The 26,561-nt window shown below is 39.9% G+C and overlaps 1 protein-coding gene across 1 annotated transcript in view; it reads left to right on the top strand.

Moving 5' to 3' along the window:
* Positions 1 to 26,561, top strand: part of USP13 (ubiquitin specific peptidase 13) — a 56,150-nt gene that overhangs the window by 25,110 nt on the left and 4,479 nt on the right. Inside the window, exons 6-20 of the mRNA XM_059822413.1 lie at positions 39 to 223; positions 5,511 to 5,605; positions 7,280 to 7,467; positions 9,155 to 9,226; positions 9,479 to 9,572; positions 14,122 to 14,247; positions 15,560 to 15,713; positions 18,085 to 18,259; positions 20,324 to 20,412; positions 20,791 to 20,913; positions 21,813 to 21,839; positions 22,590 to 22,733; positions 23,722 to 23,888; positions 24,412 to 24,574; positions 26,206 to 26,290. Coding sequence (XP_059678396.1) covers positions 39 to 223; positions 5,511 to 5,605; positions 7,280 to 7,467; positions 9,155 to 9,226; positions 9,479 to 9,572; positions 14,122 to 14,247; positions 15,560 to 15,713; positions 18,085 to 18,259; positions 20,324 to 20,412; positions 20,791 to 20,913; positions 21,813 to 21,839; positions 22,590 to 22,733; positions 23,722 to 23,888; positions 24,412 to 24,574; positions 26,206 to 26,290 — 1,887 coding nt within the window. The remainder of the gene's footprint in view (positions 1 to 38; positions 224 to 5,510; positions 5,606 to 7,279; positions 7,468 to 9,154; positions 9,227 to 9,478; positions 9,573 to 14,121; positions 14,248 to 15,559; positions 15,714 to 18,084; positions 18,260 to 20,323; positions 20,413 to 20,790; positions 20,914 to 21,812; positions 21,840 to 22,589; positions 22,734 to 23,721; positions 23,889 to 24,411; positions 24,575 to 26,205; positions 26,291 to 26,561) is intronic.

The following is a 26,561-nucleotide window of genomic DNA, read 5'->3' as shown; positions in this document are numbered from 1 at the left end:
TATTTATTTCTGTTGTTTCTTCCTGTTTTCTCTCGCAGCGGTTGGAAATGCTCAAAATGTGACCTGCGGGAGAATCTGTGGTTAAACCTGACAGATGGTTCAGTGCTGTGTGGCAAGTGGTTCTTTGATGGCAGCGGTGGGAATGGACATGCAATGGAGCACTACAAGGAGACGGGTTATCCCCTGGCAGTGAAGTTGGGAACAATCACTCGTGATGGAGCAGGTCAGCCACCTGGCAGGTTCTGAGATGGAGTATCTTTTGTGCATGAGACTAACAGTGTGTATCTATTACCAAGTGGGTTTCTGCTTCTAGTGCAAATGTTTGAGAGTGTGATATGGAAAGAAAACGCTGTGAGTCTGTGAATCTTGATCCGGGTTGGGGGGAATGACACACACTCCATTTGGAGAAAGCCCTTTCCTTTTTTTATCTGCTCTTCTTCTGTTTTATATTTGGTGTAAATAGTTTTTGGGGTTTGTATAATAGTAGATTTGTAATAGAAGAATGGTATTATTTTGAAACAGCAGAATCTGGATAATTGGTATTTTTCAGTTCTGCTACATTTGCTAGGGCAAATGGTTCAATCTTATGTAACATAGAAACAATAACAGGATAATGATTTTTAAATTCAGAAAAGTAATTTCTTATCAGCATGTATGGGGTTTTTTTCATACTGGAAACTGCTATTTTTCCTTATTGTTTCGGTAACATTTTGTTCAGTCTAATGAACTCTCATCTTCATGGGGCTGCTGTGATGCTCATTTGTAAAACACCTGATCTTGAGTGGAGGGAAAAAAGCTATAGATGTATCCTTGTTTGCACATTCTCTGGAGTGTGACGTTCTGCAGTGTTGCTGTGGAGAGGATTATGGTGTGTGAGGATTAAAAACATGAGAAACTGAAAAAGTCATAAGCAGAGATCTTTTGCTGCAGCTGTGCAGAGAAATAAAAAATGGAAGAACACATAGCATGATTACATTTTGGTTTTAGTGTTTATGACCATATGGATGAAAAATAGCTGCTTAAAGCAGCCCCTTTTTTTAACACACGTCAGTTGAGAGTTTTTCATCTTTAAGTCCTATTCAGTGTCAGGGAAAGGAGACTGTAGTCAGATTCAACCAGCTGTGCCACAGAAACACTGAGCAAAATTCATTCTTTTCTCTCCCAGATGGAATATTCTTTCCTTGCATGAGCCTGGTCTTGGATGATCTCTATCTGAAACTCTCAGTTATTGAGGTGTTTAGGATTTGCCCAGCTGTAGGTTTCAACTGCATCTATAAAATAAACAGAATTTTCTTTAGCGGCTTTTTCAATTTTGTTTTTTCTTCTCATCTTTAGCAGCAGTATTTGTTTCCTTATGGCTGTTGTCCTTCTGCCTCCCCCTGATCAGCTGCTTCCTCTCTTACTGTGGCCTTTGGGATAACAAAGGACAGGCTGTCATCCTTCCCTCTGAATGAGGGGCACCAGCTGTTGTCCACAGACCTTTGTTCTTCTGAATGATGTTTACTTGGTTTCCCTATAGAAAAGACTTCCCTCCCTCAACTGTCCTTGTTTCCTTTTCAGTAATTATTCTCTTTCTGATCTATATTGCAGTGGTAATCATAACCTCTCAATAGGCCTGGATGACAGATGAGCTTCAGGAAAGAGGCTTCATGGCTGACTGTGACGCAAAGTCTGTCTGGTTTCTGCTTCCAAGCTGGAGGTGAAGAGATGATGGTAGAGGAGTAATAAGCGTTAGTCTCTCTACGGACATAACTCATTCCTTTTTCACACCAGTAAGAAGGAGAAAGAGGTGGTGCCAGTATTCCACTTATACTTGCCCTACATATACACAGAGGGAGCACAGGAGAGCTCCTTGTCTTTCCTTGAGAAATCTGTGTTGTATACATTATGAAAGATTTCTGGGGCATTAGCCCCATTTTGTAGTGTTCTGTCAACAAACAGGTCTGGGATCAGGGCAGAAATTGAATCAAACTTCTGGCTTCCGCTCTTGGACCTGGGACAGGATGCACGAGAGAGTGAGAAAAGTTGCTTGATTCAACAGGTTGAGCAGTACTCGGCAGACTGTGCTACCTGCTGCCTCTCTTGACAATGTGATTAGATTTCAAGTCATTGTAAGGTTGCATGTTTGAAACTGGTTTGAGGAATGGAATGAGGGTTTGGCAGTGGGAAGCCCTATCTGACAGATACTTGAATGAGTTGCTTTCTGGATGCCAGTCTCAGCAATTATCAGATAATTCTTTGGGGGATCCTGAGCAACTTGTTTCTTTAGGGACAGTGTTGCCATTGCCTGTTATCCTTTAAGTAGGAAGGAGTGATGTCTACACAGCCAGAACAGGTGTAAACCTTGAGCTGTGGGAGAAAAGGAAGTACAGGTAGCATTGTCATTTTTCTTGCCATAATATGAATAATAATAATTCTCTGTTTAATAATATTCTGTGTTGTCTGTCTCAGATTTTTCTTGGGTGGTTTTGGTTTTTCCCCCCTTATATTCCTCCCTTTTTCCCCTTTCTCACTCTAATGAGACCAGCTTTTGTGTATCACGTTTGCTGACTTGTTTACATTCCTTATCTACCAGTTTGTGGTAGATACAAACTACAGACCTGTGTTTGGGGGCTCTCATCTTCTTTCTTTGAATTCTGTCTCTCTCCCATGAATTGAAGTTGGCTACACAGCAGAAAGTTCTAAAGTATGTGACACGAGCTGGGCGTGAGCAAAAGATTAACGTGTCTTGTGTTCCATTTCTGCTGCTCTGGATCAGTACTCCCAGATGGCTGCTCTCTCCTCAGTTGCCAGAGCTGAGGAAAAACAAAATCAAAGCTTCCACTTTGAAAGTAGTCACCCAAGATCAGTTGATGTGTAATCTCACTCCATTAGGTGTTTGAACTTTACAGGATCTTTTGGCTGTGCTGTGACCTCACCAGAAGACTATGGGAATGTTGTGGTCTCTTGTTTGTGGATGAACAGTCATGTCTTCTGGGCACACTTGCTACCACACAGTGGAATTCCAGCAGATGGGCAGCTACAGCTACATGCATGCCAGAGAGGTCATCAGGACCAATGTTAATAAAGACTCTGATGGCTAATCAGCAGCTGGCAGCACAACTCAAAAGCACAATTCCCTGGTTTGAGAGAGTTAATGGTTTTCATAGGGCTGGTAAATTTTAAAAGTTGCATTAGGTCTTTGAGTTCTTGGCTAACCTTCAACCTATCATTTCAGTGTGGGTTTAGTACTAGCAGACTTCAAGGACACTGCCTTTTTTTTTTTTTTTCTTTTTTAAGTTTTATGTAGGGGATGGGCTGAGTCAGAGCCATGGTCTGTTGTTGCCTGGAGAGGGCAGGGTAAGGACCCTTCAGAAGTGATATTTGTGCTGTGAACAGCTTTTATCTGGATTCCTGCTCTTTTCTCCTGAGTTTGTTTCATCTTTCTCCTGGCTAAGTTTTCTCTGTCAGCCTGGATCTGGTCATATGGGGCAAGGTCACTGTGAGAAGCTCTGCTGGGCATGAGAGAATTGCAGGCAGACTGGCAGAGGGATTCTGGATTTTGGTATGAGTAGAGACCAAAGCAGGGAAGTAGTCATTCACTACAGAGGAAGAGGTCAGAGAAGAGAAAAGATGGGAGACCTGTTCAAGTCCTACTAGTGCATGTCTTATCACTCATATCCTTTTGTGATGCCTGCAGCTTTATTGTCACTTGCTCGAGTAGGTGAAACCTGCTCTGGACTCAGCTTCATTACAGGACTTGCTTGGTAAACACTAAAAATGAGGTTTTTCGCTCTAAAACATTTTGTCCTTCTGTTGAATTTATTAAGCTTGGTTTCATAATTTGATCTGGACAGGCTGGATCGATGGGCTGAGGCCAACCGGATGAAGTTCAATAGGGCCAAGTGCCGGGTTCTACACTTTGGCCACAACAACCCCAGGCAACGCTACAGGCTTGGGGATGAGTGGCTGGAAAGCTCCCCCGCAGAAAAGGACCTGGGGGTGTTGATCGACACCCAGCTGAATATGAGCCAGCAGTGTGCCCAGGTGGCCAAGAAGGCCAACGGCATCCTGGCTTGTATCAGAAATGGTGTGGCCAGCAGGAGCAGGGAGGTGATCATGCCTCTGTACTCGGCGCTGGTGAGGCCGCACCTCGAATACTGTGTTCAGTTTTGGGCCCCTCACTACAAGAAAGACATGGAGGTGCTGGAGCGTGTCCAGAGAAGGGCGACGAAGCTGGTGAGGGGTCTGGAACACAAGTCTTATGAGGAGCGGCTGAGGGAGCTGGGGTTGTTTAGCCTGGAGAAGGGGAGGCTGAGGGGAGACCTTATCGCTCTCTACAACTACCTGAAAGGAGGTTGCAGAGAGGTGGGTGTTGGTCTCTTCTCCCAAGTGACTAGTGACAGGACTAGAGGAAATGGCCTCAAGTTGCGCCAGGGGAGGTTCAGGCTAGATATTAGGAAAAAGTTCTTTACTGAGAGAGTAGTGAAACATTGGAATAGGCTGCCCAGGGAGGTGGTAGAGTCACCCTCCCTGGAGGTATTCAAGGAGCGTGTGGATGTGGCATTGTGGGATGTGGCTTGATGGGCATGGTGATGTGTGGTGTTGGGTGGGTTGGTTTTTGGTGTGTTGTGGTTTGTTTTTTGTGGGGTTTTTTTTGTTTGGTTGGTTGGTTGGTTTTTTTTAGGTTGGACTTGATGATCTTACAGGTCTTTTCCAACCTTAGTGATTCTGTGATTCATAACGAAAATATCATAACTAGACATATTGCTTCCCTCCACAGTTTGAACTTTGCCCTGCCAAAATATTCATGGGCTTTTACTTAAGGCCATAAGGACATATCATAAAGCTAGAACTGAAATCCAGATCTCCCATACAATAAAGACAGGCACCTGAGTCACAAAATCAGCCTTTCTCCCTAACCACAAGATTAATCTTCAAAGTCCAATCCAATGGTGTCCGATCTAACAAACACCTTTATTTCCAGTAAAGAATTTCTCAGTTCTCCCTGCATCTCTGTGAGAAAAGGGCGTAAGTGGATTCCTTAAACTACTAGAAGTTAAAATACCATTAGCAGTAGTCAGTCGGCCCCCTATACTCACAGTTTTAATGTGTCTGTCTCTACCTAGTAGCTCCACAAAAATTCAGAATCTCTTGTTGCCATGTTCAAAATGTGGACTGGCCACATACCTGAGAATTTTGCATGCCCTGTTCCTTGTTTTCCCTACAAATTTCTTATTGGGGGGGGCGGGAATACTATGATCACTACAAATATTCTTAGGTTTTAGTGTTGTGAGGGCATGTAATTTCTTTTGAGGAGAGTAGTTGAGGTGATTGTGTGGAGAACACTTAAGATATTTACTGAGCTATATGGATGTCTATGCACTTTTCTGCTGGTCATAACTAAATTTAGAGTATATGAATAAGGCATCTTGTGTAGGCAGTCCTGTACTGAGAATGCAGTGTTGGTAAACAAAGAGAAGGGGTAATATTTGATACTACAGCTCATCTTTTTCTCTCTGCTTTCGTAGATGTCTATTCCTTTGATGAAGAGGAGCCAGTTTTAGATCCACATATAGCAAAACATTTGGCACACTTTGGAATTGATATGCTGCAGATGCAAGTGGTAGGAAATCAGTCTTTTATTTAGTTTGCTGTTTACTTGTTGTTTGTTTAGTTGGGGGTGGGAAAGAAACAGGAGAAGAATGATACTTGCAGCTTATATTTGTGTGATTCCTTCAGACTGTTATGATAGTACTTAGTTTTTTAAAGTTCAGCCAGCCAGTTCGTGTTTTATTTTCTGAGGTCTGAGAAGAGTCTGAAAACTGCCTTCTGAGAAACTTCCTTTGTAGTCTTTAGTTTACATGTTTCACTTCTCATGTGTTATGTACCATTCTCCTTCAAGATGGAAAAACCTAATTCAGTTACTGAAGACTATCTAGAATATTTAATTACAGTGAGTGAAGGAAAGCCTATTGCATGTGTAAACAGATACAACTCTTAAGCAAAAATAAGCTAAGCAATGGATAAGAAAAGAAGCGGTTGAAAGGTTGTAGGTGTGTGTGGCTTTGTTGAGGTTTTTGTTTTTGTTTTTTTTTCCCAAAGTCTTAAATTTCAGTTTAGGTCTTGTTAATAATACATTATAAAATGAAAAAATACATTCTCTCAAGTCCAGAAAACAGCATGATCTATGGTGTGGTACACTAGAAAGGGACTGGGGCAAAAAGGGTCCTGTTCCTAAACTTGTTGCTGGTCTGTATTAGTAGAGAAGTCCTTTTAATGATTTGTATTTTAGTGGATGTTGATTCCAGTTCTGTTTAAATGATCTAAGAAGTCTGAATGGAATATGGTTATAAAGGCAGGTGTTTTGATTTTTATTTTTATTTTTTCACTGAAGCACATAGCCTCATATCACTACCTGAGAACCTGAACATGAAAACTGTTAAAAATGAACAAGCCTGATACTGGTTTAGTGTATTTCAGAGAGAAAACTAATAATAACTCTAAAATGATAGAGAAGAGTTAAACTGCAATTTCAAAAGCCTTCATGGTACTAATAATGTTTTTGGTGTATTAATTTCCTTGCCAATATCATGAATAAAAAGTCTTTTATCCAGCAGTCTTTCTGGAAAACCTGTTTCACTCAGCATCCTTGAAAACTTAGTCTCAGCTGTTGTAAAGGTTTCATCTCTGGTCTTCAGACCAGTCTGAAAGATTCTTAGTGAAGTGGTGGAGTAGTGCTAGCAGTAAATAACACTGTAGTGACCTGTACCTGCAAGCTGTGAACAAGCTATATACCTACAAGCTGAAAGCTGAGCTGTAAAGGGGAGAAACTTTAGCATCACAAATTCTGGCTTTTCCCATTTGAAAGAAGGGAAGAGTTTTTGTATCTGCAGCTTTTCATCTGGTCTGTTTGCTAGGACCAGCTTCTACAGCAGCAGCTATTCCTGGCCATTACAAATGGAATATGAAACCTGAAAAAATGCAGTGTTTTGATGCTGAGGCTTGAGGTCACAGCCCTGAGAGAAGCAAAGCTCCCAGCTGGGATTGAGGTCTCAACTAGGAACACTCAAAGAGCCAGTGGTCTGTGGTAAAGAGCCTAGGAGGTATATTGGAAGAACAAGCTTCTAGCCGCCTGACCCTGATCTTCTCCCCTACATGCAGGATTTACTTCCCTTTACCTGTTGGTTTGGCTTTTCTTTTCTAGAGTATAGATCACTAAGTTGGTGATGATGATAGCAGCAGCATAATTGTTGTCAAAGTTAAACAGATTAAAAAAAATAAATCTTGTTGCTTTCAGACAGAGAATGGGCTAAGAGATAATGATATAAAACCAAGAGTCTCTGAATGGGAAGTGATTCAGGAAGCTGGCGTGAAACTCAAGCCCATGTATGGCCCAGGATACACGGGCATGAAGAACCTGGGAAATAGCTGCTACCTCAATGCTATCATGCAAGCCATTTTCAGCATCCCAGAGTTCCAGCGAGCGTAAGTAGCTACAAACTAGTTCTTAGCACTAGCTGCTGCATTCCTCAATCTCTTGTTTTTCTAAGCGAAATGGTGTTTTAATTTTTGTCTCACCTGCAAACAAGTCTCTTTCAGTCCATTCAGTGGCCGCTTAGGGGTTTTAGTGATTGTATTGTTCTGTTCTGGAAAAGGTTGGAACACAAAACCCAATCTGCCTTTGAAATCAGAACTTACTCACTTAACTTCAGTGGTGGGAAATCATATACCATATGTAAACTCGATTGCTCTGTCTCTGCTTTTTATATGCATACGTACATTTCTCTATTTATCTCAGTATCATCAGTATCACATTAGGGCTTTTTGTACTGGTTCATGCCTTCATATAGCTGCAGGAATCATTCTATAACTCCAGTGTCATTTGTGCAAAAACTATACTGGCACAAACATGTTAATGTTGATCCATGCTAGTGAAAAGCAATGCACCTTTTGCATGCAGGTCTGGCTAAGAAGAGGGAAACTGTCAAAGGTATTTTTTAATTAAAATTCTAATTAAAAAAAATAATCTCATTTCATGAAAAGGGTAGTGTGAGCATATTCTTCGACTGAATAATTAGGAGAGTAAAAAGGCAAAAGCATTTTTGTTTGAATCTGTGTGTCATCCATCATAAATACAACAGAATAATATGAAATATTCCCGACTGATCAAAACTGAACATACCAGTCCAAGGAGAGAAGCCTTTTTAAAAAGGACAGTCTATGGTTTGCAATATAATTCAGAGTGCTCTTTCATTCCACAGCAGTAGTAGTGTGTGTGCTGGAAGTAAGGCTTTTAGATTTTGGAAAGCCTCCCAGGTTTTCATGTAGCAATTGCCTTCTGAAGAACAAGAGGAGAAAACTTTTTTGTGTTTGTTTGCTTTGTTAGCCATATGGAGTACAGTCTGTAGTTTCATTAAGTGACAGCTTTTCTACTTGCATTTTTGAAAAATACCAAAATGGACTTTACTAAGGGAGGTTGTTTTCCACAGCATGGTCCTTGGAGTTACCTGGAGCACTTAGTATCAACGAAGTAGTGGAGATCTTTAATGAAAGAGGGACCAGGCAGAAATTAAATGTGTTCTTTTAACATGGCCATACCTACCTAGCCCATTTTTCTTGTGCTCAAGGGGAGCAATATTCAGATAGTGTGCTACTAAATGCTTCGCTTTCCAACAAACTGGCTAGAACAATATACACCTCAGTGTTTGTTGTCAGGAGTTAGCCTTTTTTTCTCTGAAGAAACTGAATAGAAACATTCTTTTTACATGTTTTTGGTCCTGATACAAATTTTGAATTCATTTGGTGATGTTGATTAGGAGTAGGAAGTACGCTGGTTGTCAACCCAGCTGTATGGTTTTGAGCAACACTATCCTGCAGCTATGTCAAGATCAAGGAATAGAATTTAAATTCTGGATAAACAACAATGCCATATCCTTTATAGCTAGAAGCTTCTAAGCAAAACTTAAATGTCCATTTCCTAATTTCTGTACTGTTATTTTTCCACAATAGAAGCACTCACCAGGGATAGATTAAGTCATTGCTGTGATGCAAAATTTGACTTGTTAGCACAGAGGAAGCCTGCTGATGTATCAGTGCTGAGGATCTGTTAGGATATCCTTGAGTAAATCTAGCTGCAATATTTTAATGTTTCTGCTTTGTTCTTGCTGCCCAGGTATGTGGGAAACCTTCCACGAATATTTGACTACTCTCCTCTTGATCCAACGCAAGATTTCAACACTCAGATGTAAGTGACACTTCTCAGTGATTTACCTGGTCAAGTTAAGTAGAATCTAAATAATTTAATGGCAAGGTAGAAGAACTTCTCTGCACGGGCTTGAAAGTGAAATATGGCAAAAAGTAGAATGGGAAGGTTTGCCCGCTTAGTTGCAGGTAATGATGTTTCATCAGGCAGTGAAAGACAGTAAACTTTTTTACTTGGAATAAAAATATTCCCTTCTTTTCTGTTTTTTCTCACATGTTTGTTTCTTCCCTACAGGGCTAAATTGGGACATGGCCTCCTTTCAGGCCAGTACTCTAAGCCACCCATGAAATCTGAGCTTATTGAGCAGGTGATGAAAGAAGAACACAAGGTATTTGACTGAGTTTGTGCAGCTTGGTAACTAGGTAAAAGTGATATCCTGAGAAAAGGGAACAGGTGCCGGGCATTGAAGAACACATGTGGATCCAGCATGGGATGCTTAGCAAGGTGGAATGTGCAGGATTCTAGTCAGGAATGTATTAGTCAGGGGCTATTTGTGCAAATCATTAAAGCAACCATTGGTTCTGCTAATAAAGTATCCTGCCGCTCCAGTGATGAGTGCAAAAGTTCATAGAACTTGCAACTTATGTTTATCTTCTCTGAGAAACAAAAAAAAAAAGTTATCTAGAGAGTCCTGAGTATTTGGAATCAAACTTCTAAATCCTCTTCAAATTTCAGAAAGAAGTATAAAGAGCTGAAGAGTTGTTTCCAGGAAGTGTCTGACAATATTCCACCTGATTTCAGGAGAAGCTGCCTAGGTTATGTAGATGAAGGAGGGATCATGCAAAGCCATGTCCACTGGGGCTTTATTCAAGTATTTCATGGTACAGAAATCACGTAGAAGCATGTCTGTGCCACTGGGATCTCTCCTGGAAACACAGTATTGTATGTGGGTTTGGATATAAATTGAAACTCTTAATTACTGGACAACCTGGGGAGAACGACATATATATCCTGATTTATAATAACTCACAATAGAAAAAACCTTGGAATCGGCTTTCTCAGAACAGGCAATTTTAGAACAAAGGTATACTGAGGGGCAAGTACTGTATAGCTAACATGCTAGACACAAAGGAGAGAGGAATTGGAGGATGAAATAACCTTTTTTACCATGTTTATGTAATACAGAATTTTATTTCTCTGTCATAGTGAGTGTTACCAATGGGAGACTTTTATTTTCACTGTAATTTACAGTAATTTTGCAGCAAAACAGATACTTAGCTCACAATATCTAGCTAGTGTTTAGCTTCGAGAGCGCCAGTATTGTTGGTTCTGTAGTCTTCATATTGCCTTTGTGTTGTTCTCTTGCAACATGAAAGTTGCTTGTTTCTCTTACGCTGCAAAAGTCACTAAGGCATGTATTGGCATTCTAACATCCATAGACCTGTGTCTTCATCTGTCTGTGCTTTTTCCTCATCCAGCAATGAATACATTCACTCTCTCAATCATCAGAAAGCCTCTTTGTATTCTTTGTCCAACAGTCTTTTGGTTTTAGCAGTAAGGATAGTTTTTGATGAAGGCCTGACTGATCTATTTGTATTAACAAGGTTCATGGGCACTGCTTGAGTCACTGGTTTATCTTTTTACCTGTTCTTGATTGCTTTTGTGAAGAAGAAAAGCTATCAGTAGCTTACTGGTGCCATGGAACAGTTTATTCTCTTTTTGTAAGTTGGTTTAAGTTTCCATCAGCCTTTGGAGAGTGAGATTAGTTCAGATTTTGCCTCTCTGCTCAAACTCTGGTGCTTTTGGAATTGCCTTTGTTTTCCCTAGGGTCATCCAATTAACAGTTGTCTTAAGCAAAATGTTAGTTATTAGGACAATGTTATCTATCCAAGCAAATCTGTTATTTTAGATTTGTTTTACTATTCAAACCATCTACCTTGAAACATCTTGTTTAGAGGGATGCTGGGAAAACCAGACCTAGAATATATTAGTGTTCCTGCCAACCTCTGTTATTGTGACTCCAAGCAGCATGTGGACTTAAACCACAGACTCTACAAATGGGGTGTTTAGAAATGAAAGGTCAACTAATAACCAATACTGAAATAATACCTGTGGAAAACAACTGTCTTCATGGAGAAGGAATTTCTGATACCAAGTTGTAGTTTTATACACAGTAGAAGTCACGCATGCATCTATCACAGAATCATGGTGATAGTTTCCATGGAAATGGATATTTTCCTCTACCTTCATCTATCAGTTACTGATACAGGGATTTCTCCTTCTGAAATGAGAATGCCAAGGAGATTTTGGACAAAGATTAAGAGCATCTGGTACAGAGTAGTTTGCATGGTCTGAAAGTCCTGTGTCTCCTGAGTAAGTGCTTTGTACAGTAGCTATTCATTGTTTTGGAACAACAAATGAATCCTGCTTGTTTCCTTTAACTAAAGTTTAGAACTTATCAGTGCATCACTGTGACTAAGGAATACTGGAACAGATTCCAACAGACTCATCACATTAAATTATGTATTCTGATTGACCCACTTTCTTAATTGCATACAGGATATGAATGAAGAATAATGGGCTTGGAAGTTCAGGGACTTGAACTTTTCGAATAAAGCTACACCTCCATGTTTAGCCCAGCAGCCACTACTAGCAATGAGATATTGAGAATTTTTTTAATGACAGATGGTATAGAACTCTGTCAGGCAGTAGTAGCCACCTACTAGCATTTAACAATACTTGTGTTGTTCATAAGTTCAGTTTAATAAAGTTGTAGCTACATGCATCAGATGATTTCCTTATCAAGCAATTCATACCATAATATTAGGATCTGAAACAGCTTTTACTGCTTTTGTTCTTTGTTGTATTGAAGATTTATTTAGAAAAAAATCAAGTAGAGATATCTTCTCCATTCCCTCACTCTGGGCAATTATATCTATATTTTGTTGGTTCCGGATTGCTTTTTTTGTTTGTTGTCTTCCCTCCCAATAATACTGGTATACATACAGGTAGTATTTTATCATCCAAGTAGTTGTACTGACATTTATAATAAATAGAATTGCATAGGATTTTAGGTCTTCAGCGTTTTCAAGTGCTGCTTCTTTGTGTCTCTAAAATCAATTATTAATTTTGGTTTTATTTTACTTTTTTTTTCCCCTCCTACATGCAACGAAGTTCTCTAGCTTTCTGGGTCTTTGGAATTCAGCCAAAGTTTTTGGGAGTTGTTGCCTGTAAAAGCATTCACATGAGATCCGCAGTGGTCCAGCACAGTCTATATTTAGCTAAACTGTTTTGCAACTGTTGATGGGGAAAGTATGCTAGGTATTCTATAAATATTCATGGTACTGTGGAGCTAAAATTTTTCACCACAGGAGTTTAATGTGGAAATGGCAGCAGTTTTCTTGGACCCACTTTAACATTAAAAAAAGACTGAAAGCCTAAAGGGTTGTCAGCTAGGACTTGATTTTCTGTTTAGAGCTTTGCCATTTCTTCTGTTATTTTTTTTGTCCTTAATGTGGAAAGCGTTTAGAGGGCAAGATCTGATCTTCTACAGACTGTCACACATGGCATGTTTCTCTTCTCCCTGCTGAAATGGCTGAGTAAAAAGTGTATAGGTGGAAAGAAGGCTTGATTCCAAACTCACTGCATTATACATCAGGGCAAATGTGCCACCTTGTCGTATTCTTGCTTCTGACATAATGAAGCCTGGTATATAGTAATCTGAGCTGGTTTATGCGTTTCTCTCCCCAGTCCTAGCTTTGATGAAAGGCAGCTGAGGACACTGAAGTGATACATAACCGAAGATTCAGAAATCCCTAGAATGTCTCTTTATTCAAGCAATACTGAGACTCTGTCTCTTTACGAGAGCCTTCAAAGAGCGTCTTAGCCTAATGTGGTTGCTGGTGTACTGCCAGAAAATGAAAAAGCATTAAAATTGAGAATCTGAGGTCTAGGAATACCTTACCCTAGTGAAACGAAGAATAAAATTATCATCTTTCAGTGTGTGTTTTATGTGCTTTCCATTTCATGCTGCTTTTTCTATTTTTATATTGGTACGATAGCGTAACTGTAGTAAAGAATGAGATTGGCTGAGTATTTAACAGCCTCTGACATATCCTAAAGACTACAATTCTGCTTGGATTTTCTTGAAAATCATTCAGTCTCAGAGGATGAGGGCAAATCTGAGTAAAAGATTCTGACCCTTTCAAAAGTGTTATTTAAAAGGGATAATAGCTAGTGTTGTTTTGAGGATGCAGTTTGGGGTGGTTGGGAGGGCTTCTTAAAGTGGTATAGAGGGTAAGAAACTGAAAACTAGGACTCTTGTAGAAGCTAGAGATTTTCTGATTTAGGGTAGTTTCGTACTGATGTAACTGCATGGCTAAAGGCAGTATGTTCTGGTCCTTCAACACCTGCAAATTGCAAATTCATGTGTGTTCTTAACAACCCATCTGGCAATGCGTGCTGCACGCATCAATTGTTCTCTACTTGATTCCGTAGAGATCTCTGGAAAGGTTTTGTCCTGAGTAAAGCTGTTAGCTGATATACCAAAGTGCTTCAATGCCCACATACTTTTAGGTGGAACAGAGTTCTGAAAGGAATGTCAAATGTTAGAAAACAGTGTAGGCTTTTGGCCTTTCTGAAAACTACTAACCTTTAGCAAACCTTCAGTAATCTCTTTTAACTTGCAAATGCCATAGAAAAATCAGATCGACTGAACGCTGTATAAACTATGTCATAAAACATATTAATAAATCCTCAAATCATGTTTCAGGACCCTTTCCATTTTAATTAAAACAGAAAACCAGATGAAACTGAAACTATCATTTCTCCAGTGGCAGAAATGGGCCATAGATAGATCTAGTGGAGTGACTTTGGGATATTTGGTCCAGGAACAAATAAAAATCCTTCTTTAAAAGGTTTATCTTTCTTTTATTTAGCCTCAACACAATGGAATATCTCCCCGAATGTTTAAAGCTTTTGTAAGTAAAGGCCACCCAGAATTTTCCTCCAATAGACAACAAGACGCACAGGAATTTTTCCTGCATCTTATAAATCTAGTAGAGGTGAGAAAATCTGAATTACTGCTTCTTTTCCCTGGTTAGACAATGAGGGCAAAGCTGTTATATGAGTGGCTGTTTTTTGTTATACTCTTTTTAGCCTTGGATTTGTAGAAAACGGAACTAATTTAAATGTATTTTGGCTTAGAAACATTTGTTCCTTTAACTCTCCCTTCTCTTTACTTCAGACTCTTGCATGACCACACACAGGGCCACTGCTGCTGATTACAACTGCAAGAGATATAGAGATGTCAAGCATCACTGTACAGGCTATAAGATTTATAAACATACGTGACTGTCCTTTTAAATTGCTGTTCGTTGTATGATTACATCCTATCCATTTGTTTATCATATTGAAGTCTGTCTTGGAATATTAATGAATTGGGTATTATGATGATTATTATTATTCCAAATTTATATCATTGTTGGGAGCTAATTACTAATTACCATGTCCAGTTCTTTTACAAATCCCAGCTGTATGCCATTGAATCATTACGGGACGAAGGAGTCCCCTGCTGAAAGCAAAGTGACTATTTGTCAGTTGAATATTTCTGTATAAAATGAAATTTCCACTGAGCTCCAGCTCAATGCTGTGTGTAAAAGAATCAGTACTGTGTATTTTTAATGCTGTCTTTCTGAAAAGGAAATTTACAAATACATGTATTTTGGTTTAAAGCATTTCTCTCTTGCCCATCCTTCCTCCCTCTTTTTCCATTTTCCCCGAGAATCGAGGGTGTTTATTCATGTGTTACAGTCTAGGTGAAGTTATTCACATTTGCATGCATAATGTTCCACATCCCAAAACGCATGTACTGCTTACAAGGTGGTTAGAAGACATTTTTCTGGTTTTTGCCTGATAACAGACATTAACATGAACAATAAAGAGGAGGTATATTATTTGTATGACATTCCCATCTGGATAACGAACTACAAGTTGCTTGTTCTGTTTCAGTGCGGCTTCAGAGTGGTAGGAGCAATTCTATTTGCTGAAAGGATGCTCCATGTTATTTACCTGAGCTTTCTATCTGTATTGTAACCTGCCACCTTCCTACCTTCTTCTGTTCTCAGATTCATTAGGTACATACTCTGCAAGTTACTACGTGTAGAAAGATACTGCTGTGTATGCAGACATTGTGGACTTCAGTGAGATTCTCTGTGGGCGCCAGAGTTCTTCGTGCAATAAAATGCAAGCTGAGCTGTCAGATCTGGGTGCAAGATTGGTGTCTTTGTGCTTGCCATAAACCAGCCATCAGCCTTTAGGTTCTCTGGTAATTTTAATGATTGTCACTTAAATGATTGCATCTAATATTCCTTTCAGAGGAACCCTGTGGGTTCAGAAAACCCTAGTGATGTTTTCCGGTTCCTGGTGGAAGAACGCACACAATGCTGCCAGTCCAGAAAGGTCCGCTACACAGAGAGGGTGGACTATATCATGCAGTTACCTGTTGCCATGGAGGCAGCAACAAACAAAGGTAAAGAAAGAAACTGGTCCATTGACTGACCTGGTGCCTCTCTCAACCATGAGGGAATGAAGTTGTCACCCCCATGTGGTCTCTTTATATGGATAGAATGGTTCAAGGCCATGTGGCAAATCAAATCAGTGAACTGATGAGGGGAAGGTTACTTAGTTTGCTTTAAAGGAGATTTTAAAGAGATCTCTTTAAAGGAGATTTTAAACACACATTAGTTTGTGGCTTTACTGTCCCTGGTTATGTTTTTAGGGAAGAAGGATTCTACCTGGATACTCTTGGCAAGTTTTCGGACAGATTTCTTCTCAGACTGTGGGACCACCATTAAGTGTCAGCACTTAGGAATATATTACCAAGAATGGTAGCAGTTTGTATGATAAAGATGTCAGAGATTTGTGATTTAAAACCTTAACCTGGATTTGACCCAGGGATGTGCCACGCCACTTGTAGTACAATTTATTTACCCCTGTTTTTTGTGCGTGTGTGTGCCCAAAGATCCCCATTAAGATTGGATTTCCTTTGTCCTGGACAGTGAGCCAGTATATAAAAACTTCTTAATCCTAAAAAAGGAACTGAACATACCTGCTAATGAATATTCTGTAAAAACAAACACACACAAAAAATAAATAATAAAAAAAACCCAACTAAAAAATCAAATTGGCTTTGTGTTCGTTAGCAGCAAGTATAAGTTCTAATGTCATAATAGAGAATAGAGGTATAAGATAGTTTGTCATCTATAAAGCCAAAATACACAATCTGAATATCCTGGGCTTGAGGAGAGGGTGGAAGGAAGATGAAGTGGTAGACATTGATTTAATACACAGGAATGATATTTTCATGCCTGTGAGCTGCCTGAGAAAGAATACTTGTTTTTAAAGGAAAAAAATGGCTGAGGAGGCTAGAAGACTGGGAAGCAGGAGGGAGATACAGACAAATCTTGGTTGCCCCTACAATCGGTGATGAAGAGTCTTGCAGACTAAGATAATAAATCATAGAATCATTTAGGTTGGAAAAGACCTTTAAGATCATTGAGTCCAACTGTTAACCTAACACTGCCAAATCCACCAATAAACCATGTCCCTACGTGCCACATCTATGTGTCTTTTAAATACCTCCAGGGATGGCAGCTCAACCACTTCTCTGGGCAGCCTGTTGCAATGTCTGACAACCCTTTCAGTGAAGAAGTTTTTCCTAATGCCCAATCTAAACCTCCCCTGGCACAACTTGAGGCCACTTCCTCTTGTCCTATCACTTGTTACTTGGGAAAAGGGACCAGCACCCACCTCTCTACAACCTTCTTTCAGGTAGTTGTAGAGAGTGATAAGGTCTCCCTTGAGCCTCTTCTTCTCCAGGCTAAACAAGCCCAGTTCCCTCAGCTGCTCCTCATAATGCTTGTGCTCCAGACCCCTCACCAGCTTCGTCACCCTTCTCTGGACACACTCCAGCACCTCAATGTCTTTCTTGTAGTGAGGGGCCCAAAACTGAGCACAGTGTTTGAGGTGCGGCCTCACCAGTGCTGAGTACAGGGGGATGATCACTTCCCTACTCCTGCTAATGTATGCTTGAAGTAAATAACTGTATGCTTGAGGTGGAAGTGAAGGGGACATCACAGGAACACTAGAAGGGGCATGTGCCTCTGGTTTCCTTCATAATCTCAAAATCTAAAGTACTTTAAAGCCAGAAGGAACTGTTCTGATTATTTGACCAGGTCCTTTGAAATAGCATAAGACAGAGAATTCCACCTACTGCTTGTCACGTAGCCCACAACTCTTTGCACTAGATGATATATTTTAAAAACACCATTTTGTTTTGAAAATTTAAGTTTTGGAGAACTTTTTGCATTCTTTGTTCATCAGTTTCAGTGATTATTCTATTGCTTAAAAAAGAGCCTGTTACTTCCAGGTAATGGCTCGGGAGGTATACTAGTTTATGCGTTTACCATATGGTGCTGCTCAACTTGCCAGTGTCAGGACTCTTTCTAGGTAATACATAATCCTGTCCTGTCTAGAAAGTCAGATGACACAGATAGACAGCAATAATTTTCCAAGTCAGATTGAGCTAATAAAGTGGGTAATTGGTGTTACTATTAACACAGGATTCTGGCTGTCATGGCAAGGTTTTAATTGCCTGTTACCCACTTTTTCCAGTTCTGTGTTTTCACCACGAACAGAAACCTTCAGAAAAGAGATGTGGTTGTAAGTGTAGCTCCTGACCTCAATGCAGACAAAAGATTGGATGTCTAGTTAGAGCCATGTAAAAGTTTTATTGATAAGTAGGTTTTTGCATTTCTAAAACTTGCAAAAATAAGACTGGTGAGGGACATCAAAACTGTAACAATCTTCATTTAGCTTTTAGTGTCATGTATATTTCTCAGATGAATTAATTGCCTATGAATTGAAGAGGCGAGAAGCAGAAGCTGCAAGGAGACCTCCACCAGAGCTTGTCCGTGCCAAGATCCCATTTCGTGCATGTCTGCAGGCCTTTACTGAACCAAACAATGTAGAGGATTTCTGGAGCAGTGCCCTTCAAGCAAAATCTGCAGGAGTTAGGTAAGCATGTGTCTAGCTGCCTATTAAAAACCTATATGGTAGTGCTCTGTGCTTGTCTTACTGCCTGGACATGATGCAAAGAGAAAGAGAAAGGCATAGTGGGCTTTGGCATTGTATTAGTGTTGGGGCTCATAAATGCAATATGCAGATCAAGCCTGATGAGTTGTAATGACCAATTGAGCAGGAAATAAATTGTTCTCAACTGTTAAACTTCAAGAGGCGATGTGGTCTCGTTGTTAAGAGCTTGAACTTTAAATGCTTGTAGCTTAATTGCCCACATTTTAGTATCGAATCCTATGTATCAACTAGTGATAAAGCCCTGTATTGTCTGGCAGGAGATACAGTCTGGACCTCTGTGCTTAGTCTCCTGATGTCTTCATTTGACTAAAAATGCTGAAGGGAATTGTGTGGCAACAAAATGGGGTGAAGCAAAAGAAGGTTGTGTTTCTTGTGAGAAAGCTATTTAGATGGATGGAAATTTCTGGTTTTGTGAAGTGCTATGCTGAAAGCTTTGATGTTATTATGTTATTATGTTTTATTTATTGTTTGTGTCTGGATTTCAACTCATCATCTTTGTATGCTACAGTGTTTAGTTGCATTTGTTAAGTTGGCTGTCACTTACATGGGGCCATGGTATAAGATGGACATATAAAAGAAGGAACCTGTCTTGTGTGTTTATAGTCAGGTAGAGAAAGGAACCGAGAACACCTTGGGCTTAGAAAAGCATTAAGGAGAAATACGATGACAGATAGATGGAGATCAGTGCAATTTTCACGGGGAGTATTTCTTGCTGAGAACAAGAGCTAGTCTCTTATCCGGTTCCATTTCTGTGTCAGCAACAAGGAGTGGTTGAAAATTGGGCTCTGCAACTGGTTTGCTGTGGCTAGGTACCTTCTATTTTTAGATCACTTAACATATCAATGAGTCATTGCTGTCTTAGCATACAGTTTCACTGACATTGTATTGAAAATTGGGAGACAAGTGCACATGGTAGAGAAAAATGCAGCAGAAATCTAAAGGTTTTTTGTATTAACTGTGAACATGTTGGAAGAACATTCTAGTCTTTAAATAGATCCAGGGTTAATTTGTAATTTAGCTGTTCTTCATCTCTTAGGTCTTTAAAAGCATTGAAAGATGAAGAATAATTTGCTATTTAAAATTCAAAAGTTTTGTGCTGCAGATGATAAGAAAGGTGGTACTAACAAGAATTTAGGAAGTAGTTATTTATAGTATGGTAGGAAGGCCTTCTGTTTATGATGCATTTACTGTATTTTACCCAGAGTTAGGTGAATTAGAAGAAAGGATGGTATGTGTGAATGGAAGATAAAGATAAGGATGCAGGAGATTAAATGTGGGAAAAATGGGAGCATAGAGAAGGGGAATGGCGGTACATACAATGTTACATTGTGTTCAGGATTAAACTTTTTGTTTTCACTAAGTGGGCACATATCAGGGATCCCCTTAAACTCAAGAGTCATACTCTATTTTCATAAAGATCATAGTAGCTCAATAAGAATATCACGTAGCTTTTTTATATAGCATTCATGTGAAAAACTACAAACTACTACTTTCTTATCTTGGTTTAATGAAATGCTTTATAGGTGGACTGCTAGCTCATGGACAATGCTACTCTTACTAGTAAGGGAGTGAAAAAAAATGCAGATTTAATTGTAACTCCATTCTGTCCGAGCTGTGTTTTAAGCCCATGCCCTGAAGTTCTAGCCAATATGTCATTCAAAATTTATTTCCTGACATTCAACTTCAGAACAATTTGATAAGCAAGTTTAATATTACTTGTAGTTGTTTTCTATAATCTTCCTACACGCTGAATTGTCTGCAAGGGTTTGGGCTGACATTCAGGATATGAATGCATAGAAAGCTACTACCATACTTCTCTACTATACTTGAAAGCTTTTTTGTGAAACTTATGTTTATAAAATCCATCACTATTCATCTCACTCAGGGCTAAAGTTACTCACCTCAGTGTGCATGAGGTATTGAAATCTGTGCTGCTTGTGATTTAGTTGCCTTGTTTCACTGAGTTCTATTTTTTGTGCTTCCCAGGACTTCTCGTTTTGCTTCATTCCCTGAGTACTTAGTGGTGCAGATAAAGAAATTCACCTTTGGCCTTGATTGGATACCCAAAAAGCTTGGTATGTGCCTTTCATATTTTCCTTTTTCTCATTCTATCCAAGATAACCTGTAAGGTGTACATGCTTTGGTCTATAATGAGGACATGCCTTGAGTGTCAAATTTATACTGTGAAGATCCTAACTGAATCTTCTTTTTTTTTTATGACAAATTAAACCAATCCATCAGGTCTGTGGAGTTAAAATACAGTTTCATGTAGTCTGACCTCATAGTTAAATTGTGCTTTAGTGTTCTGAATTTCTCAAATAATCATTTTCAGGAGGAGAATCCTGGCTGTGTTTGTAGCTTGAGTACCAGAGTCCCCTCTCTGAAGGAGCAGGTTGCACCATAAGGTTGTTTTGCTGGATTCATAAGCTTAGCCTCTTTCTCTGCTTTTGTAGATGTTTCTATAGACATGCCAGATTTCCTAGATATCAACCACCTTCGGGCCAGGGGTCTCCAGCCGGGAGAAGAGGAACTTCCAGACATTGCTCCTCCCATTATCATTCCCGATGACCCAAAAGGTATTTACTGACTACTTCTCTCTTGATTCTCTCTTGTATTCCCCTTTTCCTCTAGCACATACTGATTCTCCTTAAGCTTCACCTTTTGGAGCTACGGACGAAAAAGCAGCTCTGTGCTTGTGTAATTGAAGACTGCTTCTTCTATGCTAAAGTTCAGAAACAAGAATATTAGAATATCCTCCTTCCTCATTCCCTGGGTTTCTCAGGAGAATGCAAGGTTTATAGCAAGTAAAATCATGGGTTTATAGTGTAACCTTAGACCCAGGTTGTTGCAATTTCCTCCAGATGACTTAAATACTGATGCACCCAAACTTAACAGGAAGCCAGTAATGCAACTACTCTCATGACATGATTGCCCCATTTGCTTGCATATTTCTGATACTGGTGGTATAATACCAAGCTGTATGCATGTGAATGGAAGCTAGTACCTGAAATTGTGTGTCAGAGCAAAGGCTATGACAAAATTCAGTTCTCTAAAGGTTTTAATTTTGTTCCTTATCTGTAGGTTCCTCACCAAGGCCTATAATTTTTTTTTTTTTATCGTCTTGATCAATGGACTGACCTAGTTTTAGTGTAAGTGCATGGGTGATGGTGCCTTATTGATAACAAAATAGATTCTTGCTTAAGTTGGTTTAGGTCAGCCATCAGCTATATTTCCTACTGGTTTATAGTACCAGTGACACTTTACTCTGAGCTGAGTTGGGGAAATTACTGGGCAGAAACATCCCTGGTCTAATTCATGGCAAAAACATCAGGGATGTAAGGATGAACATGCTCTGCCTGTATGAGGTCAAATGTTTCTATGACTTTAAAAACATGGAAGTGGTTTTCCCATATGAATCTACTTAGCCTTCATATAAGTCCTTTTCCCTGTTTTTTTTTCCTTTCTCAACTTTCAGATCGTATGACAAACCATTTCGTGGAGTGTACGTATCTCATTTTTCTGAGACTGGTATTTCAGCTGCTTTAAAAATTGTCACGCTCTTGCTCAGCTAATGGCTTCTCTGTCCTAATAGAGATGCATGGAGTATTGCCCTGAATGCTTCTAAATAACAGCTGGTTTTTGTACTTGTTCAGTGTTTACTTGCATGCGTGCGGGACTCTTAAGAGTCTGTAGTAGCATCAGCATAGCCAGAATATGAGCTGCTCCTCTATCTGCTGCTCATCAGCAGGATCTTGCAGTTCTGGGGGTCACAGCTGCTTGATCCTGGCTCCCTCTGGACTCTGATCTCAGCTGAAGCTGTCGGGCCCTGTCATTCAGAGATGAAGTTCAACTGGAGACTGCCAGATCCAGCAACCATTGTTTCTCTCACCTGCAAGATCCTGCTTTTAAGAGAGGTGATTGCTTTTGGCTGCCATCTCTAGCTAAGCTCAACACCTAACTTCTTCACCCCTTGAAATCCAGTGGTGAGATTTTTTTAATAAATAAAGTCCTGCAGGAATTCATCAAGGTTTAAGGATCTATGTAAATTACTGAGACAAAAGATTACCAGTAATACATAACAAATACTATAATGCTTTGTATAAGGCTGTTTTCTACTGGGTGTGGGTTTACTGCAGTGCTAAAACAAATACAAGAGATATGTATTGTAATATGTGGCACCATGAATAACAATAAGAAATACCATACAATGGATGAAATTAGACTTCTATATTTTAAAAGTCCTTTCTTGTAGCTCTAGATATTGATGAGTCTTCAGTTATGCAACTGGCAGAAATGGGTTTCCCTTTGGAAGCATGTCGGAAAGCTGTGTACTATACAGGCAACCTCGGTGCTGAAGTCGCCTTCAACTGGATTATTGCACACATGGAAGAACCAGGTCAGTGATTGGAAGGTGTAAGTTAAACTCAACTCCTGGTTGTGTATTTTGGCAGTCAGTAGAAATTTTATAATGTGTGACAGAAACAATGGCCCCCTTCCCCACCCCAGGAAACCTGGAGGTGTGAGTGAGTTTTCCTAAGCTGCTCCTGGGATATGCAGATCTTGACCATTATCTGGCATCCTCTGCCTAGAAGACGACAACAAACCTAAGCTACAACAGAAGTACACTCTCCTGTCCTCACTGATGCTGTGGGCCAGCTCTCATGTTTTCCACCCTTTGGCTAGGTCTGTACTGCTAAGGGGGAAGCTGACTTGTGATCAAGTGTAAGTACAAAGAATCCTGTGGTCTGGATGCTTTTCTTCCATATCAGCCTTCTCTAGCTCAGGCTAGAGCATTCATGCCCTACTTAGAACTTGGGCTATCTACTGATGGACAGGGCTGCTAGATGTTCTCCACTTCCTGTGTTTCATCCATGCAAAGTTTGGACCCATGATTCAGTGCTGAGTATACCTGAGCACTCTCTTGCCAGGGGACTCCCAGATTTGGCTGAGTTCACACTTCACTGTGGGCTTTTGTGTTGCTTGTGTAAATGGGGAATGAGTTTCACTTGGGCTTAACTGATGTATTTCAGCTATGGAATCAGTTCATTTTACATCTATACATGTATCAGCTGGGTTGTCTACTATTCTGGTGTCATCATTGCTTCCATACCAATCTTTGCTACTTTCCTGCAGTTGTTTCATTTCTGTGATGTGCCAAGTTGTTCCAGCCTGCTCAGTATGAGTTTGTCCACCTAGGTATTTTGTAATGTGCATGTTCATCTTGTTGTTTTTAAGGCTTTCCACACATCTAAGTCCCAACTGGGCCAGTGAAATGAACTTACATTGATTTCAGGACTGCTTTTGGGGTTGTTTCTTTGTGTTTATTGTTGACTTTCCAGTTCAGTGGGGCAAAGAACAAACTGATGAATGTTTGTTTGTTCCAGACTTTGCTGAGCCATTGGTCGTGCCTGCATTTGGAGAAGTTGCTTCCAGTGGAGCAGCTGCGTTTGGAGCTGTTGGGCTAGATAACCAACCTCCCGAAGAGATGGTTGCAATTATCATTTCCATGGGCTTCCAAAGGATTCTAGCAATTCAAGCACTCAAGGCAACAGTGAGTTCCATGAGTTATTGGTAGCACTTGCGTTTCATTTCATATTACGTGCTTTGTACATGTGCATGCTCAGATGCCTTTGAAACATGTGTATAAAAATCCAGTTAGTGGATGATGCACATAGAACTATTCTGGCGAAGTGTGGGATACCTGACTTGTCTGGGTTAGAGTGGGGAAGGTGATTTGTGTGTTTCACTTGAAAGTTAAAACATGGAGGAAAGTGAGGAAAACTTAGCTGCTTCTACCATCTGTTGAGAAACAACCTGGATGCCTAAATACTGTGCATCTTCAAGAAGAGAACCCGGGGGCCGTGGGGATTAACTGTGGGAGGATTTCTTTTCCACCTGTCAAGCTTCTGCAGAGTGCTTGTTGAATCCTATTTTCCATGGAGGTAGAGTATGTATCTTAGAAGTTTTAAGTGCTGTTGAACATGATCCGTTCTCTGTTCAAAGACCAATGAGTAGTAGCATGATGATGCTAGAGAATGTATTAAAGGCAGCTCTTTTGCTTGTTTGACTCACAGAACAATAATTTGGAGCGTGCACTGGAATGGATCTTCAGCCACCCTGAACTCGAGGAAGAAAATGAGCCTGCTTTGGACATGATGAATATGGAGAACAATACTAATGCCAATATACTTGCAGAGACAGGGTCGGAGGGACCCAGGATCAAAGATGGATCTGGAAGTAAGTTCTCCTTCAGCTTAGAAATGGCTATCATGTTGTTGCATCACACCTACACTATTCGTAGAGCTCCTTTCTGTTTTGAAAGTATTGTGGGTTTTTGGACATGATCCAGACAATTTACTTCTATTCCTTCTTCTGGGGCTGAGTTAAACTCTGTGGGGCTGCTAAGTTTGGTGGGCTGTGTTTGCTCAGAAAACTCTTTTCCTGGACTCACTGAATAATCTGAGTCCAAGTTTCTTGTTCCCGTAACATATAAGTCTCTCCTGGCCTAGCTTTATTTTTTGTTTTGTTGTTGTAAGATAAAAAGACAAAGAAAAGATAGAATGTTTAAATCTTCAGAGGCTGAGCATCCTAAAGATAACGCTGCTGTTACAGACCACCTGAGTTTCTGTCCTCCTGTGGTCTGATGGGAGATTTGATAATCCCTTCAAGTTCCTTATTCTAAATATATATATATATAGTTGGTATGGTATCCTGCATGTACTGCTTTGCTATTTTCTTTTTTTTCATTGAGATCCTCAGTCATACTACTGCTAAATAATCCACAAGATGGGGCTCATGTACAGCAGTCAAAGTTGTGAAGTAGGAGAAGAACCTATTGTAAGTGTAAAAGCACAAGAGTACAAAAGCTCAGCAGTGGTTCTAACATAAGGATATCACATAATGTTTTTGGAAGGACCTTTCATGACCAATTCTAATAATTAGTATGTGCTCAACTTGTACCTCTGATCTTGACTGTAATGTTCTTCTAAAAAAAAAATGAACAGCCAATTTGATTTTTCTTTCTGTGGTTGCTGTTATTATATAAGAACATTAATTTCTTTGTTTCTAACATTATAAAGACCAATCTTTAAGTCTCTTGGAGACGTGGGAAACGTAGATTATCGTTAGGTTAAAAAAAAAAGATTTGGAATAATTATTTTTTATGGTACTTAGCCTTTATAGACTGAGACCATTTACTGAGTGCGTGAAATCCTGATAATCAACATGATACTGTAAAATGGCTCCAGAAAGCCCTCTCCTCCAAAATCCAGGCCCCTGTCCTTATGCAATATCCTGAAAGAAGGTACCCTTTTACTTTTGGTGGTAATTCGGGTGAATGGCATGAATGGGTGGGGAGCAAGAACCAATGCTGAGTTCTCCAGAGACGTTAAGCACAAAAATTGTCCTTGTATTAAAGGAAGAGGTTTCTTTCCTGTCCTTTCTTTTATGGGCTGCTGAAATATAAACTTCTGGTTTTTGTTTGATTTATAGGGGATCTGTGATCACACTTATAGCTAATTTGTGTGCAGAATGAACTCCGTATCTGGCACTTTCTGTGGTGCTCTCTGTGAACTGGAAATAAATCTGCTGTTTTCCCTTTCCTAGTAGGGGCTGTGATCACAGCCCTGCTGGATGTGCACAGATCTGTGTGGGTTTGATTTGGATTGGTTTGATGTTTGACAATGAATCTGACCGCTAGTTAAAGCAAAAATATGCTGCAGTCTTAACAGAAACTGTGTTTGGGTATGCAGAGTCTGAGTTAGGAGTGCTTAGCTGCTTCTCCAGCATTAGAAAGAAAGTTTTCCCTGGAGTCGTATTGCAATGTTAGCAGTAAAAGACTTATGGTCCTGTTTGTGCTTCTTAAACAGGATATGAGCTGTTTGGGTTCATCAGCCACATGGGGACATCCACAATGAGTGGCCACTATGTTTGTCATCTCAAAAAAGAAGGAAGGTGAGTGGAATTGGGAGAGACACACAAGGATGAGCAAATGTTTTCTTTCAAGTGTGCATCTGTACAGAGCAGGGTGTGTATTCATGGCAGGCAAAACATGCATGTTGTTACCATGTATACATTTCCCACCAAAGAAATTAAGATTGTTACAGATTGTAGATGTGATCGGATTCCACTAAGGTCTGTGCTGAAACTTACCATGGGCTCTCCTGTGCTTGTTGTTCCAAATCTCTGTTTGTTTTGGGGCATCAGTTCTGTATCTGGCTTTGTT

Source organism: Gavia stellata, chromosome 11 (assembly GCF_030936135.1).
Source record: "Gavia stellata isolate bGavSte3 chromosome 11, bGavSte3.hap2, whole genome shotgun sequence".
Lineage (NCBI taxonomy): Eukaryota > Metazoa > Chordata > Aves > Gaviiformes > Gaviidae > Gavia > Gavia stellata.
This window is presented reverse-complemented; position numbering and strand designations above follow the sequence as displayed.